Below are 12,260 nucleotides of genomic sequence, written 5' to 3' on the forward strand. Positions count from 1 at the left end.
TAAATGTCAGTGGTTTGTGATATTAAACTCAGTAGGTGCAGGCATTGTTATTTTTGTTCTTTGTATGGCAGGTATTTGAAGTTCAGATATATTATTTTACAGGTCTTTTATTTGTAGTACCGTAGAAGAAGGAGATTGAAGCCAGTCTAAACTGTACCTGTGTAGCTTCATAACATTTAGTATGACATGTAGTATCAACCTAATGAAAGTTGTTAACTTCACTTTTTGGTATCTGTCTTTAGTGTCTCACAGTGCTGTTACAAAGCAGGGACTTAGTGACGCCTAGCGGACATAGATTTAAACTACAAATACTTCTTCGAATAAAGAAATTTTCTCCTAAATGTAAAACACTAAATACGCAATTATTGCTTAACACATCTTTTTTTTCTCTTTTCATCGCATTAAACAATTGTATGTTACTAGTTTGACGTAGAATTTGGGCGTTTCCCTCTTTGGTTTCGGGGGTAACACCCACAGGTCCTGAACTCACCAGAAACCAGGTCACTCCTCTTTGAACCTCTGCAGGTGTTCGCCGTCATGCTCACCAAGCTCTGGTCAGACTTTGAGAGGAGTTTTCGTGCCAAAGTACGTGCGTTGAGGTTATGGTGGCAGGTACAGAAACACATTTTGTTGAAAGTATTTAAAACAACTCAGTGCGACCTGTTTTTAGCTTTCCGAAGCACTACACAAAACGAGAGCCTTCTGACCAGACTACAGGTGTTTCTTGTTTGTTGGTTTTCAGTTTGAACCTTTATAGGCTCTGGCAAAATTGAGACCGGGATGGTGACATTCGTTTGAAGTGTAGTGAGTTTTTGTTATTAAAATATACTTTATCAATATTAGTATTGATTTAAAAAAACAGGGGGGGAATATCTGTGTCATTTAACATTGGAAAAAATGCGTTTTAGGTTTTGGAAATCTAATTTTGCTATAAGGAAGTTTTCTTTTTGCTTTTTGTAAATATTCTTATGTATATATAAGAATTATTTAGTTAAATTTTTAAATTGCAATAGTAGCGCTGTAAAATTTGCAAACCTTTCTGAAAAGCTATAGTCACTGCAAATAGAAATTGTAAAAATTAATGTAGATGCTTTTTTCAGGGGGGCACATAACCGTTAACTGAACTGTCTGAAACTGAAAATGTTTTGATCATTTTTCATCTCTTATGCTCACCTTAGTCAAAGACAATGCTACACATCAATCTTTAGATGCTGTGGTTCAATATGGATCTCAAAATGTGACATTTTACCGCTCACACCTGCCAAAAAAAAAAAAAAAGTCCAACAGGAAGCCAGTTTCTAAACACATGCGCCGTCGGCTCACAGCTTGTGCTGTGGGTTATGTGGTGATCATCATCAAGCTCCCACAGGCAGAGAGTTGACTCAGACACCCGGAAAATTAGATATTATGCGTTTTTGTTTTGCAAGCTAGAGACACACATGCATGTAGACTGCTCCACTGAAGCTCAGTCGAGATCAGAGGTGGAAGGTGTGGTTTGCTTTCACTGTGTGAGCGTGAAGAGTCACAGAGGATACCTGCATTTGGAAAGTTGTCACAAACCAGGTATGAGTCTTTTATATGCTTTTCTGCTTTCCCCATCCTCACTGGGGATATTAGTACCTTGAGTTTGTGGTAAGAGACTAAGTGTGATCAACTGCAGAAGGACTAGACCTCAGGACCCTGTGACCACACATGTTTAAGGGTTGGTTTTGTGTGGATGTGCCTAAAAACACCTGTTTGCGGGAGACATTTCTAATAGAAATGGGTGTAAATAGTTGAGATTGCTTGTCTGTGAAATCCTGCGCACGTCTTTGCTGTATTGTATCATGACAAGCTTATCAACTCTGGTGAGTTATTGTGTGTATGTGGACAGACAGCTTTGTCACTTTACAAATGAGGAACTCAAGTTTGCAGAGGAAGTTGGTCAATAATGGTCAATTTGGATTTCCCAATATCTTTGGTGTTCCATTAGGCTGTCAGAGAGCAATGTGTAAAATGTTGTTCTGTTATTTTTGAATTTTTTTGTGCTGCCTAAAAAAAGTCTGTTTAAGGTGCGATACCAGGAGCAGATTCCCGTTAGTCATGTAGCCTGTGTCACAGGTTACATGAAACTGCTGACATTGATCATTGTGGACACTTGTGCTGTTAGTCAGTCAGTGCTGTCCATGAGCTTTAATCTTTGAAGTTTTCGACCTTTTATATTTTTCTGACTCAGCTTCCACTTGCACAGAAGGACAGTTTCTTGTAGCTTTCATTATTTTGCGCACAGTACCAAGAAAGACAATTGTGAAAACTTGTATGTAACCATGACATCACTTCCTCTTGTCACACTGGAGCAACTATTTGCTCATTTTCTGCCCATTTATCTCTGGGTTGAATATTGTCAGCCCACATCTGATTAAGTTGAACCTTCTGGTTTCTTCCAACAGGCTGCCTTTCCGATATCTGTATACCCTTCTATGGCTGCTGATGACTACAATCCTGTAAGTGTATCGTGTGTGTGTGTACAACTAATGAAATAGAAAAGTAGCTCTGTCTCTTTTAAATTTTGTATCCACTTCTGCTTCTCCTGTTTTGTGATGACAAGGTATAATTTTTTTCTGACAACCCTAGGTGGATTGTTTCGTTTCTGTTCCTTTTTTTTTAGCTTATTACTCGAGGTAGTATTAACATAAAAAGGAGGCAACAGTTAAAAACACACAAAGAGACTAAATGACAACCCAAAAAAAGTCACAGTCTAGTCACAGAGGAGGATGTTGGAGAGGCAGCACGGGTGTAGGGTGGTGGGGGTTAATGTGTGTGTGTGTGGAGAGACAGAAAGAGAGAAAGATAAAGCAGCAGTGAGAAAATGCATGTGACACTCAATGTGAGAAACAGGATGTTCCAGGCAGCCTCTTCTTCTCAGCTACTAATGTTTTGTTCTTCTCTGCTGACACTCTGAACTCACATTGTCCCCCGCTGTTGTCCTCCCAAAGGTCTCCCTCCGACACAAATCCAAGAAGAAGAGCAAAGGAGGTAAGTTGTCACCGTAGGGCTCTCATCATTTTGTCTGTGTGGGCACCCTTAACTGTAATTTCAACCCTCTGTGGGCGTATGTAAAGTGGCAGGGCAATTAGTGTGTGCAGCAGGCTTTTAGACAATGCTTGGCTAGTTTCACTTCAGTTTGCATTTTTTTTAGCTCAGGCTGGAAGTGTCTGGTATCCTTCTGAGAAGCAGACTTAAATTCTCATGTTTTTGTTATTACTGGCTGATTCATAAGAACAATAACAGGTAGGCTACATGTAGCATCACATGTCGAAACTGAACTGTTCCTGGATGTTGTGTGGGTTTTTCTCTTGTTTTATTTTTGCACTTGGTTTTTGACCAAACACCATGACCTGTTTCCACTTGAATGAAAATGATTTTTTTTTTTAGTTATGATTTCATACCACTTGCTTCCTCTAATGCTATGTTTGAACTTTACTGGACTGTGTCTTAGCTTCTCTGGGAACAGAGGAGACAAGGTCTTTTTGCATTTATGTATACCGTTGTTTTTGGTGTTTTTTTGTGCATAGGCAATGGTACAATGAGCAGAAGACGAGTCTCAGTCAAAGACCTCGGTCAGCCAGACCACCAGGGCTGGCTGTACAGGAAGAAAGAAAGTACAGGCTTCCTGGGTATCAAATGGAAGAAGTTCTGGTTTGTGCTGAAGAAGACAGCTCTCTACTGGTACAGCAACCAGCTGGTGAGTATCATTTCTAAACCACCTTTTCATCAGGAAGCCCTCGTATGACAGACGGGCTCTGCCAGTGTCTGATATAAGACACTTCTGTCATAGCTCACCATTTTTAACAGAAGTTACAATTCAAGTTCCACAACTGCCTAGTTGCACAGAATTGCACACAGTATGTCACACAGGGATGGGTTTCTCTCTTGCTCTTCTCCCCATTGTCCTCGTGTCGCTCTCAAGCTCTTTTCAGCTTTGAAGCTATTACTGTCATTAGGTTATTAAAGGCTACAGTGGTATTTTAATGAGTACGATTGGTTTTCAGTTAATATTGGTGGAGTTGTTGGAATTTCTCCCCTTCCTAATTTGTTTGAGAGCATCGGTTGTGTTGTGTTTAGGTTGTGTAAAGCAAATGGCACCATTTAACTACCGTACACGTCCTTGTTATGGCAATAATTGCTCAACAAAGTGAAGAAAAATAAACATCATTACTTTGACACATTACTTAAAAATCAGTCAATTCAGACCAAAAGTTACCTTTGCTGCAGAGGCTACGTAAGTTACCATTACCATTAGAGTCCACGTCAATGCTTCCCAGAGTTCAAGTAGCAGGTGCGTCTCAATACCAACTGTATGGAGGAGAATGATTGAATTTCTGCAGTTAACTGAGACCAATGACATTTGACAAATAGATCAGTAGAAATCGGTACTTCAAACTGATGAGTCAAAGTTTATGATTCTTCCAGCTCCTGTTTCTTTGTGTGCTGCAGAGAATGTGAACTGATGGTGTTTGTGTGTGTGGTTTACACTGTGAAGCACTGAGAAGGAGGTATGTTGTTCTGGCGGTGCTAAGATGATTATTCAAAATTAAAGACAAGCCTAACCAACGTGGCCACCACAGCAATGTGACAGACGGTCTGACATTTTTATGTCTCTGTTTGTGGTTCTCTGTCCCGAACCAGTTTGTTCATTCAAAGTTACACATTTACATCTTGAAAATTGTTATTAAATTTTCCTTGTGCGGCTATTTTCAGCAGTGGATGTATACAGATTTGGTGCACGTGCTTGAAAGTTCGTGAATCCTACAGAATTTTCTAAAATGCAACCAGTTCTAAATCAACAGGAAAAGAATGCAATTAAACAAATGACCCAAGAACTGTGCATGTGAAGCCAGGAATTCAGTAACCGCTGTGATCCCCTTTTGCAGCAATAATTTCTACTAAACATCTTCAGTAACTGTTTATGAGCCCTCCACATCGGCTTGGAGAGCTTTTAGCCCATTACTCTTTACAGAACATCAATAAAGGAGTGTTGCTTTGTTTTCTTGCATGAACTGCCTGCTTCAGGTCCCTGCGCTGCAGTATTATGGCTTTATAATCAGCACAGCCATTGCAAAACATTACCCTCTGCTTTCATTTTTGGTAGAATGAGTTGTCTGCAAAAACGTTTGTTGTGGTGCTGCAAGATCCAGTTTCTGTTCAACTTCAGTTCATGACTCCATACCATGCAAGCTGTCTTAGTCCAGAGGCAGTAAATCAGGACCAATCCTTGCACTGCCACCACAATTTTTCACATAAGGTTCTACTGCTGCAGTGTTTTGTTTTCCCCAAACATAATACTTCTTATACAAGCCATTGTCATTCAAAAGTTCTACATTCCACAAAGTTTCTTTTATCACCCTTCTGTGTTATCCACATAGCGTTTTGTAGAGTAATGGCTTTCTCCTTGCAACTGCCATTTACACCATTGTTGTTCTCCTGGTGATGGACTCATTTGTATTTCATTTGTACTTGATCCACCTGACAGTCAGCTGGTGGGGTGTAAACTCTTCTGTAACCTTTTTTAGCCTGTTGAGCATCAACAACTCTTCTACAAGACTGTGTTTTCATGATCAGACTTTGATAGTGAAGACCCAGATTTCTTACCTTTAAATAGGACAGGGCCTCTGACTCACACCTGATTGTCGTCTCACTGATCGAAACACCTGATTCTAATTTCCCCCTAAAAAAAATAAATATTCATAGAGATTCAGGTATTTTTGCAACTCACAAATATAAGAATGAAGGATTTCCCACAATAAATTTGTTATTAAGGTATATATGAGTGTTATTTATGTTATTGGGTTTTCTTTTATCTAGTTCAAGAATTAGTGTGAACATCTGATTATAGTGTAGGTCATATTAAGGGTTCACTTATTTTCTAGCACCCTTGTTAATGTTCATAAATTTAAACATGATTAAATGGCAGTAACTCTTATGAAAAATTGCATTCTATTTAAAAAAAGCCAGATATTATGTTATACTATGTATGTCAAATATTAATTGTTATTTAATAAATGAATGCAAAACTTATTGTAAGGGTTGAGATTATTTGTAGAGGAAATCATTTTTCTCCTCTACAATGTTTTTGGGGGAAAAAGAGAGAAAAAATAAACTTTCATCATATTCTCTGAAAATCAGCACAGTTTGCCACAAAAAATTATTTCATATTTTGAAGTATTATGGTAGTGAATTTGCAACATTCAGAAGAAAAAAATTATCTGCAGCACTAAATCCATCCATTGCAATCAGATGAAATTTTATTTCAGCTCTAGTGCTTATCAGAAAATTGTTTTTGCTCAAGATTTCTTTGCAGTCTAGAGCAAAAGCCAAATCCTGTATACAGCGTCAGGTTATTTTAAGACACTGTACATGTAATATAGATTGTGCTACAGATGCACTATGAGGCACTGGGGGCTGCAGATGATTCATACTCAATATTGCCACAGTTGTCTTCTCACCAGTCTGTCACTGCAGGAATGGCTAAACAGTGTCACCATCTTTGCTGAATGTGACAGTTACATAACTGATGCATTTGATCATATTTACTGACATGACTACGTCAATCATATGCATGCCACCATCATGTAATGAGAAAATATATACCACTATAAATAGAGGTAGCATTTTGCAAGGTAACAGAAGATGTCATTGTCGGGAAGTGGTTTGAAAACATCAGTTTGATTTAACAACCACATGTTGTTCAATCTGTGTATTGCAGGCTGACAAGGCAGAGGGCTACATTGACCTCACCAACTTCATGATTGACAGAGCCCTAGAGTGCAAGAAGAAACAGTAAGCTCACAGTTATTCTCTCTTTTGTTCACGTTTTATGACAGTAAGACTTTAAAAGCCACTACCAAGTAATAGTTAAGATTTTTTAAAAAACTATATCCATATCTATTGTTGGATCTGAATTACACAAGAGGTTTCCACACACACAGTGACAGGAAATGTTGAAAATCTTCAAAATTATCAGGGAAGTAGAGTTGTCATAGAATTTAAGTTAAGTTTAAATTTCATGAAAAACGATTACACAGGAAACATTTCATTTTGTTGAACGTATCCTTTTTTTGTACTGATCTTATCTTATCTCATCCCCATTTACTTTTCTTCATGCAGTGCCTTCAAAGCTTGTCACCCTCAAGTCATGATGTTTTATTTTGCTGCTGAGAGCCAGGACGAGATGAACATGTACGTATAAAAGTACATCTATTTATTTATTTAACATGTTGTCTAAATGAGTCAGACATTTTAAGTTTAATAACTTGTTTTTGCAGATGGCTGAATAAGCTTGGACTAGCCTCCATTCAGTATGAGCAAGCAGAACGAAACACTGCGGCTGGTAAGCATCCATATTGCCTGTTACTGTTGTTCATGGGCAGGGCTAGAGGAGTGGCCTGGTGTGGCACTGGCTAGGGATGGATGTTAATCCTTAAACATTTCTTATTTGTTTATGACTGTTTGGAGTTAAAAAATATCACATAAGTTACATATTTGACAATTCTTACAATGTACAAACACTTTATAAAGACATTATTACCTATTAACATACTATTAATATTAACTTTATTATTTCCAAAAAGGGTTTTTAAATTACAATTTAAAACTTTAAATAAATCTCCCAATGTAGCCCACCTGTTTTGAGCATGTGCCCCAGGCTGGCCATCCCAATAAAAACTTTCTAGATCTGTCCATGCTGTTGTTGAATGAAACATTGATTGACGTTGCTTCAAACAATTTTTTAAAGAAAAGTAGCTTTGTTTTTTACCTCGATAAAAAGGCTTTATTAATTTCTTCTGGATTCTGGTTGTACAGTATGTGGCATGTTTTTAACTTTAGCGTTTTGCATCTCTTCACAAAAATGTGAATATTCAGAGTGTTATAGTGAAGCCAGTGACCATGACGAGGCTGAAACCACAGACATCCCCCCTCCACCGTACACAGAACAGACAGCGCAGGACTCTGTGGATGCAGACGATCCACTTGGTAGCACACATCAGGTTGGTTCTCGGTCAGAGTGATAAACAGCCTACACCGCACCATTAATCACAACTATACAGAAGGTTGAATGATGAAGTAACTTTAATTTAAAATCCACATGATGTTTAACTGAACAAATGCCCGTTTAATTTATAGTATATTATGACATCTGACTAAGTTGCATTTGTCTTTCAGGGAACTCTCCCTCCCCCTTACTCTCACGCAGTGGCTAGTGAAGCCAACGGTTCGTTCTCGTCACCTGTCAGTACAATGACATCACAGAGCTCCGCCTCCTCGCTTGCCAAGCAACGGCAGTCCTGGTTGGACCTGGTCTCACAGGCATTTCCTCCAGTTGGAGAAACAGTGGTGGTTTGCTCAGCTCAGGTACACTCACAGCAGCCTCCACACGAAGAGACAGAAGAAGAAAACGTGCAAGGCTTCCAGATGTTGGAGAACTTAGCTGCCCTGGACTCTTCAGATATGGGGTCTAATGAGGGAAGCCCCACTGCAGAGGTGGAGGCACAAAAAGATGATTTACATGTTCAAGATGAGGGTAAGTTCTAATTTTATTCCTTTTAATTTGTCACTGTTTAGTGACTTTTATATCCTAAAAACGTACAGGACTGTATTTTAATAAACCATGTTGATTTTTATTTTTTGTATTTTTTTTGGGTGGGTGGGGGACTTAACTTCCTCTGGTTTTAGGAAATCGTTCGTACAGATTAGTGGAGTATTTTTTGTGTTTATAGGAGAATAATTTACTACAAAGCCTTCTGTTTCACATAACTTCGGTTAACGTCCATGATCAAAGGAAAATATTTATCAGACGTATCTCTGTTCCTTTAAGGAGTTTTAATGTATGTACAATCCCTCTGATGTGCGGGATCTTGATACAGTGTTATTGTTATTTTATTGCAGAGCATCGTGGGAACAGCTCAGATGAAATGGAGAAGCTGTATATTCATCTAAAGGAGGCCAGCCTCTCACCAATAGGAGATCGTAAACCATCTACAAAAAGGGAATTCAGGGCCTCCTTTGTTAAACGCTGTAAAAATCAGATTGTCAATGATAAACTGCACCATATCAGGACACTCAACAGCTCATTAAAGGTAATTTTTTTCCCCTTAGTCTGCCTTTCCTTGACTTCTCTGCCTTTTCCTCCCAGTTTGTTGTACATCATTCTGTGTAGAGCTAGCAAAAAAAAGGGGAGGGGCTTTCATAATAAATTAATTGCAATTGAATTGTAATTTTGAGAAATAAGCGGAGCTGTGTGCAATTATTGAATTTTTTCCTAATTTTCCTTGTTGTCTTCTCTGACCTAGTCAAAAGAAGCGGACCTTTCAGCGATAGAACAGGTGTTGTCAGACCCACAGCTTACTTCAGACAAGTTTAGAAAATGGAAGGAGGCCAATGTCCACTTGGTGCAAGAGATTTCTGTTAAACACAACCAGCAGGCGGCATTAGAGGCCAAGAAAGCTGCAGCACCAGTTACTGCTGCTCCTGTGGTGGAGACCAGTCTATAAACACTCCTCATGACTGTTTTTTACTGTGTCTATAATAAACGGACTTCACACCTGCATGATGTGGATGTGCACCCATACTGCTGTTCCATAATAGTGGACTAAAGAGCTGTACAACAACTAACAGAATCAATGAAGGAGCACGTTTTTAGTTCCTAAATGGAGGTGGTGCAGATACTAAACAATTTTCAGGTCACATTAAAATGTGAAATGTGTCTTTGTATTACTTGGTATTAATGTTACATTGATTAATATTAGCGAAGTTTGCTGATAGTAGTTTTTATGTTGTAATTTTTGAACCTATGGATAAACTGTTTTATTATATGGAATGATGGACTATGTTGAAATAATGGTTCGGTTGCTCTCTGCAAGGAAACACTTGTTTTGTTTTTACAGTTTTATCCATTTTGATTTTATAAGTAGTACACACATTTTTAACTGTCTCTGGCCTTTTATTGGTGCTGTGCACCATCACTGCCTTTTACATTGTTGTTATAACTAGTCTGAATGATTGGTGTGTGTTGTTCATCATAGAAACTGTATACTTTTTAAGACTTTCCAGAATGAACACCGGAACCATAACAGGAACAATAGCAAATAAATAATTTTTACATCAGATTGGAATAGGACCAGAAGTTCAAAACATTGTTACTGCAAAGTATTTATAAAACAAAGACATTAAGATATGTAATCCTCTCATTGTAAAAACAAAGTATTCTACTAAACCAAAACAAACCATTGACCACAAAGTTTGACGTTAAAGCACTATTTGTTTATTGCAACTGTGATAAAGATTTTACTACTAACTAATATAAAACATGTATAGACTATAATACAGTGATTAGACAAGATGACAGGGTAGTATTACTCCTGTCCATTTACAGAGAGGATGCGCTGAGAATAATTCTCCAGGAAAAAACTTTTGTTATTGAACCAAAACCCTAAATAGGTTATTGGGAGGCCATTAGATGTAAAGTCATTAGGTAACTGTCCATTCAGCCACAGCTCCGGAGAGCAACATATAGAGGCAGCTTAGGCCAAGCAGGTGCCTCTTGACATGGTAGCAGTATCTACTGGTAGGACTACGACTAAGCTCCAGCAACAAAGATATTTTTTTATTCCTGAATTATGTTTCAGTTTTTTCTTGTTAAATATTAACTGTAAATAATTTGTGTGTTTACATGTGATGTTAATTCTGGTACAAAAACCAGTGAGCTTGTTTGTATACTTGGAAATAAAGTATTATCACAAAAGTGAATAATTTCCACTCGTGCGCACTACGGCGGCGCATTGCACTCACCTAAGAAAAGCTCCTACTTACGAGATACGGTAAATACAATCTCGTAATTACGAGTTATTTTCCTCGTAATTACAAGATTCGGATCTCGTCTTTACGAGATATGTTTCTCGTTTTAATCATGTAATAACATAAATGTTTTAATCAATAATTATGACATGGATTTCCGAACATGCCTTAGAATAATCGTTTTTAGAATTTTTTCAGTATCACAGTATTTCAGTGACAGTTTTCAATACTTCCAAGTTCAATTTGCGGCCGACAAGGTGACTATCCGTGTCCATGGCAACACGATACTTCCTGTTTCTTGTAGCAGTTGGTCACACGAGTTAATTATTTACCGTTTAATTTGACACTTTTCTAAAATACTATGTCGAAAAGAAAACACACAAATTGATATTTAAGATCATATTCAGTAAGTCTTTAAATAGCCTAATTAAAATTGAGAATTAAGAATAATACTAGACAAAGCATTTCCAAAAAAGAAAATGCACTGTGAATGTTTCGGCGCTGGAAGAATTTTACAAACAGCTGAATAAAAGCTGAACTGTCTTTGTATTTTGAGCTGAATAGCTGAAACAAGATGTCGGCTCTTTATATAACCTTCAAAGCCAGTAAGAAAAACTTCAAAGCATTGTCCCTGTTGATCTAATCGATGACATCATCGATTTTTAAAAATTCTAAAAATTATAAAAGATATTTAAGAGCCGTATACAAGCAATAATGGCAAGCAATAATGGCCATTATAAGCTGAACGTTTTGAAATTTGAACCGTATCATATTATTACTGCGAATGCTGCAGCATTTTACACTTTTCTACACGTTTTGATCTGCTGATCTTAGGAAATTATTAAACATTAGATTTTAAAAGTTTTCCATTGCGAGGAAGTATTGTGTTGCCATGGATACAGAAAGTTGAATCGTGGGCTTTAACTTTGCCTCGTTTTTAGCCCATATGTTTACATTTAGCAACACTAAATGTGCCGAATTGGCTATTAACAGTTCATTTTAGCTTTTTATCATTGGACTTAAAGATAACTCACTAATATTCTCGTTTCAATGCAGGAAACTTAATAACGTGACGATTCTCAAGCAAGTTCCTAAGCGTAGCTTTCAAATTCCTGACTCAGAAGAAACATACAGCGTCATATGCTGCAAATAGAACCTCGCTTTATAGACTATTTGTTGGCATTTTGGAAAGCGAAGTCCACCGAATTAACTATCGACATTTTATTACTGTAAAGTTTGGAAAGTGTTGTAAACTGTCACTTAACTACTGTGATAATGAAGACATCTTAAAAAACCTGATTATTCTGTCAGGTTCGGAAACGTTATGGTATTTATAAGATCCCTAAGTCATAATCTCGTCATTACGAGAAACATAACTCGTAATTACCAGGTCCTTAGCTCTGTAACTCGTAAAAACTAGATCAATT

General features: G+C 37.7%; 1 protein-coding gene across 2 annotated transcripts; it reads left to right on the forward strand.

Annotated features, from left to right (window-relative positions):
- Positions 1-1,120: 1,120 nt before the first annotated feature.
- Positions 1,121-10,788, forward strand: ipcef1 (interaction protein for cytohesin exchange factors 1). Of its 2 annotated transcripts, XM_067479448.1 has the most exons (11): positions 1,121-1,563; positions 2,430-2,483; positions 2,976-3,015; positions 3,555-3,724; positions 6,746-6,819; positions 7,147-7,218; positions 7,305-7,369; positions 7,903-8,027; positions 8,203-8,560; positions 8,926-9,116; positions 9,330-10,788. In XM_067479448.1, the coding sequence occupies exons 2-11, from the start codon at positions 2,460-2,462 to the stop codon at positions 9,528-9,530; spliced, it is 1,320 nt and encodes a 439-aa protein (XP_067335549.1). In that variant the 5' UTR covers positions 1,121-1,563; positions 2,430-2,459; the 3' UTR covers positions 9,531-10,788. The 2 variants fall into 2 exon arrangements, with proteins under 2 accessions (XP_067335549.1, XP_067335550.1); XM_067479449.1 differs by lacking the exons at positions 1,121-1,563; positions 2,430-2,483; positions 2,976-3,015 and adding an exon at positions 3,152-3,270.
- The last annotated feature ends 1,472 nt before the right edge of the window (positions 10,789-12,260 follow it).

This window comes from Channa argus, chromosome 16 (genome assembly GCF_033026475.1).
Source record: "Channa argus isolate prfri chromosome 16, Channa argus male v1.0, whole genome shotgun sequence".
In the NCBI taxonomy this organism is placed as follows: domain Eukaryota; kingdom Metazoa; phylum Chordata; class Actinopteri; order Anabantiformes; family Channidae; genus Channa; species Channa argus.

What these genes read in the sequence shown, in the direction of transcription:
- ipcef1 (XM_067479448.1), top strand. Translation starts at nt 2,460, where the DNA reads ATGGCTGCTGATGACTACAATCCT. An exon ending in CTAGAGTGCAAGAAGAAACA is followed by an intron (nt 6,820 to 7,146) that starts GTAAGCTCACAG and finishes TTCTTCATGCAG; the next exon opens with TGCCTTCAAAGCTTGTCACC. An exon ending in CACTCAACAGCTCATTAAAG is followed by an intron (nt 9,117 to 9,329) that starts GTAATTTTTTTC and finishes TCTCTGACCTAG; the next exon opens with TCAAAAGAAGCGGACCTTTC.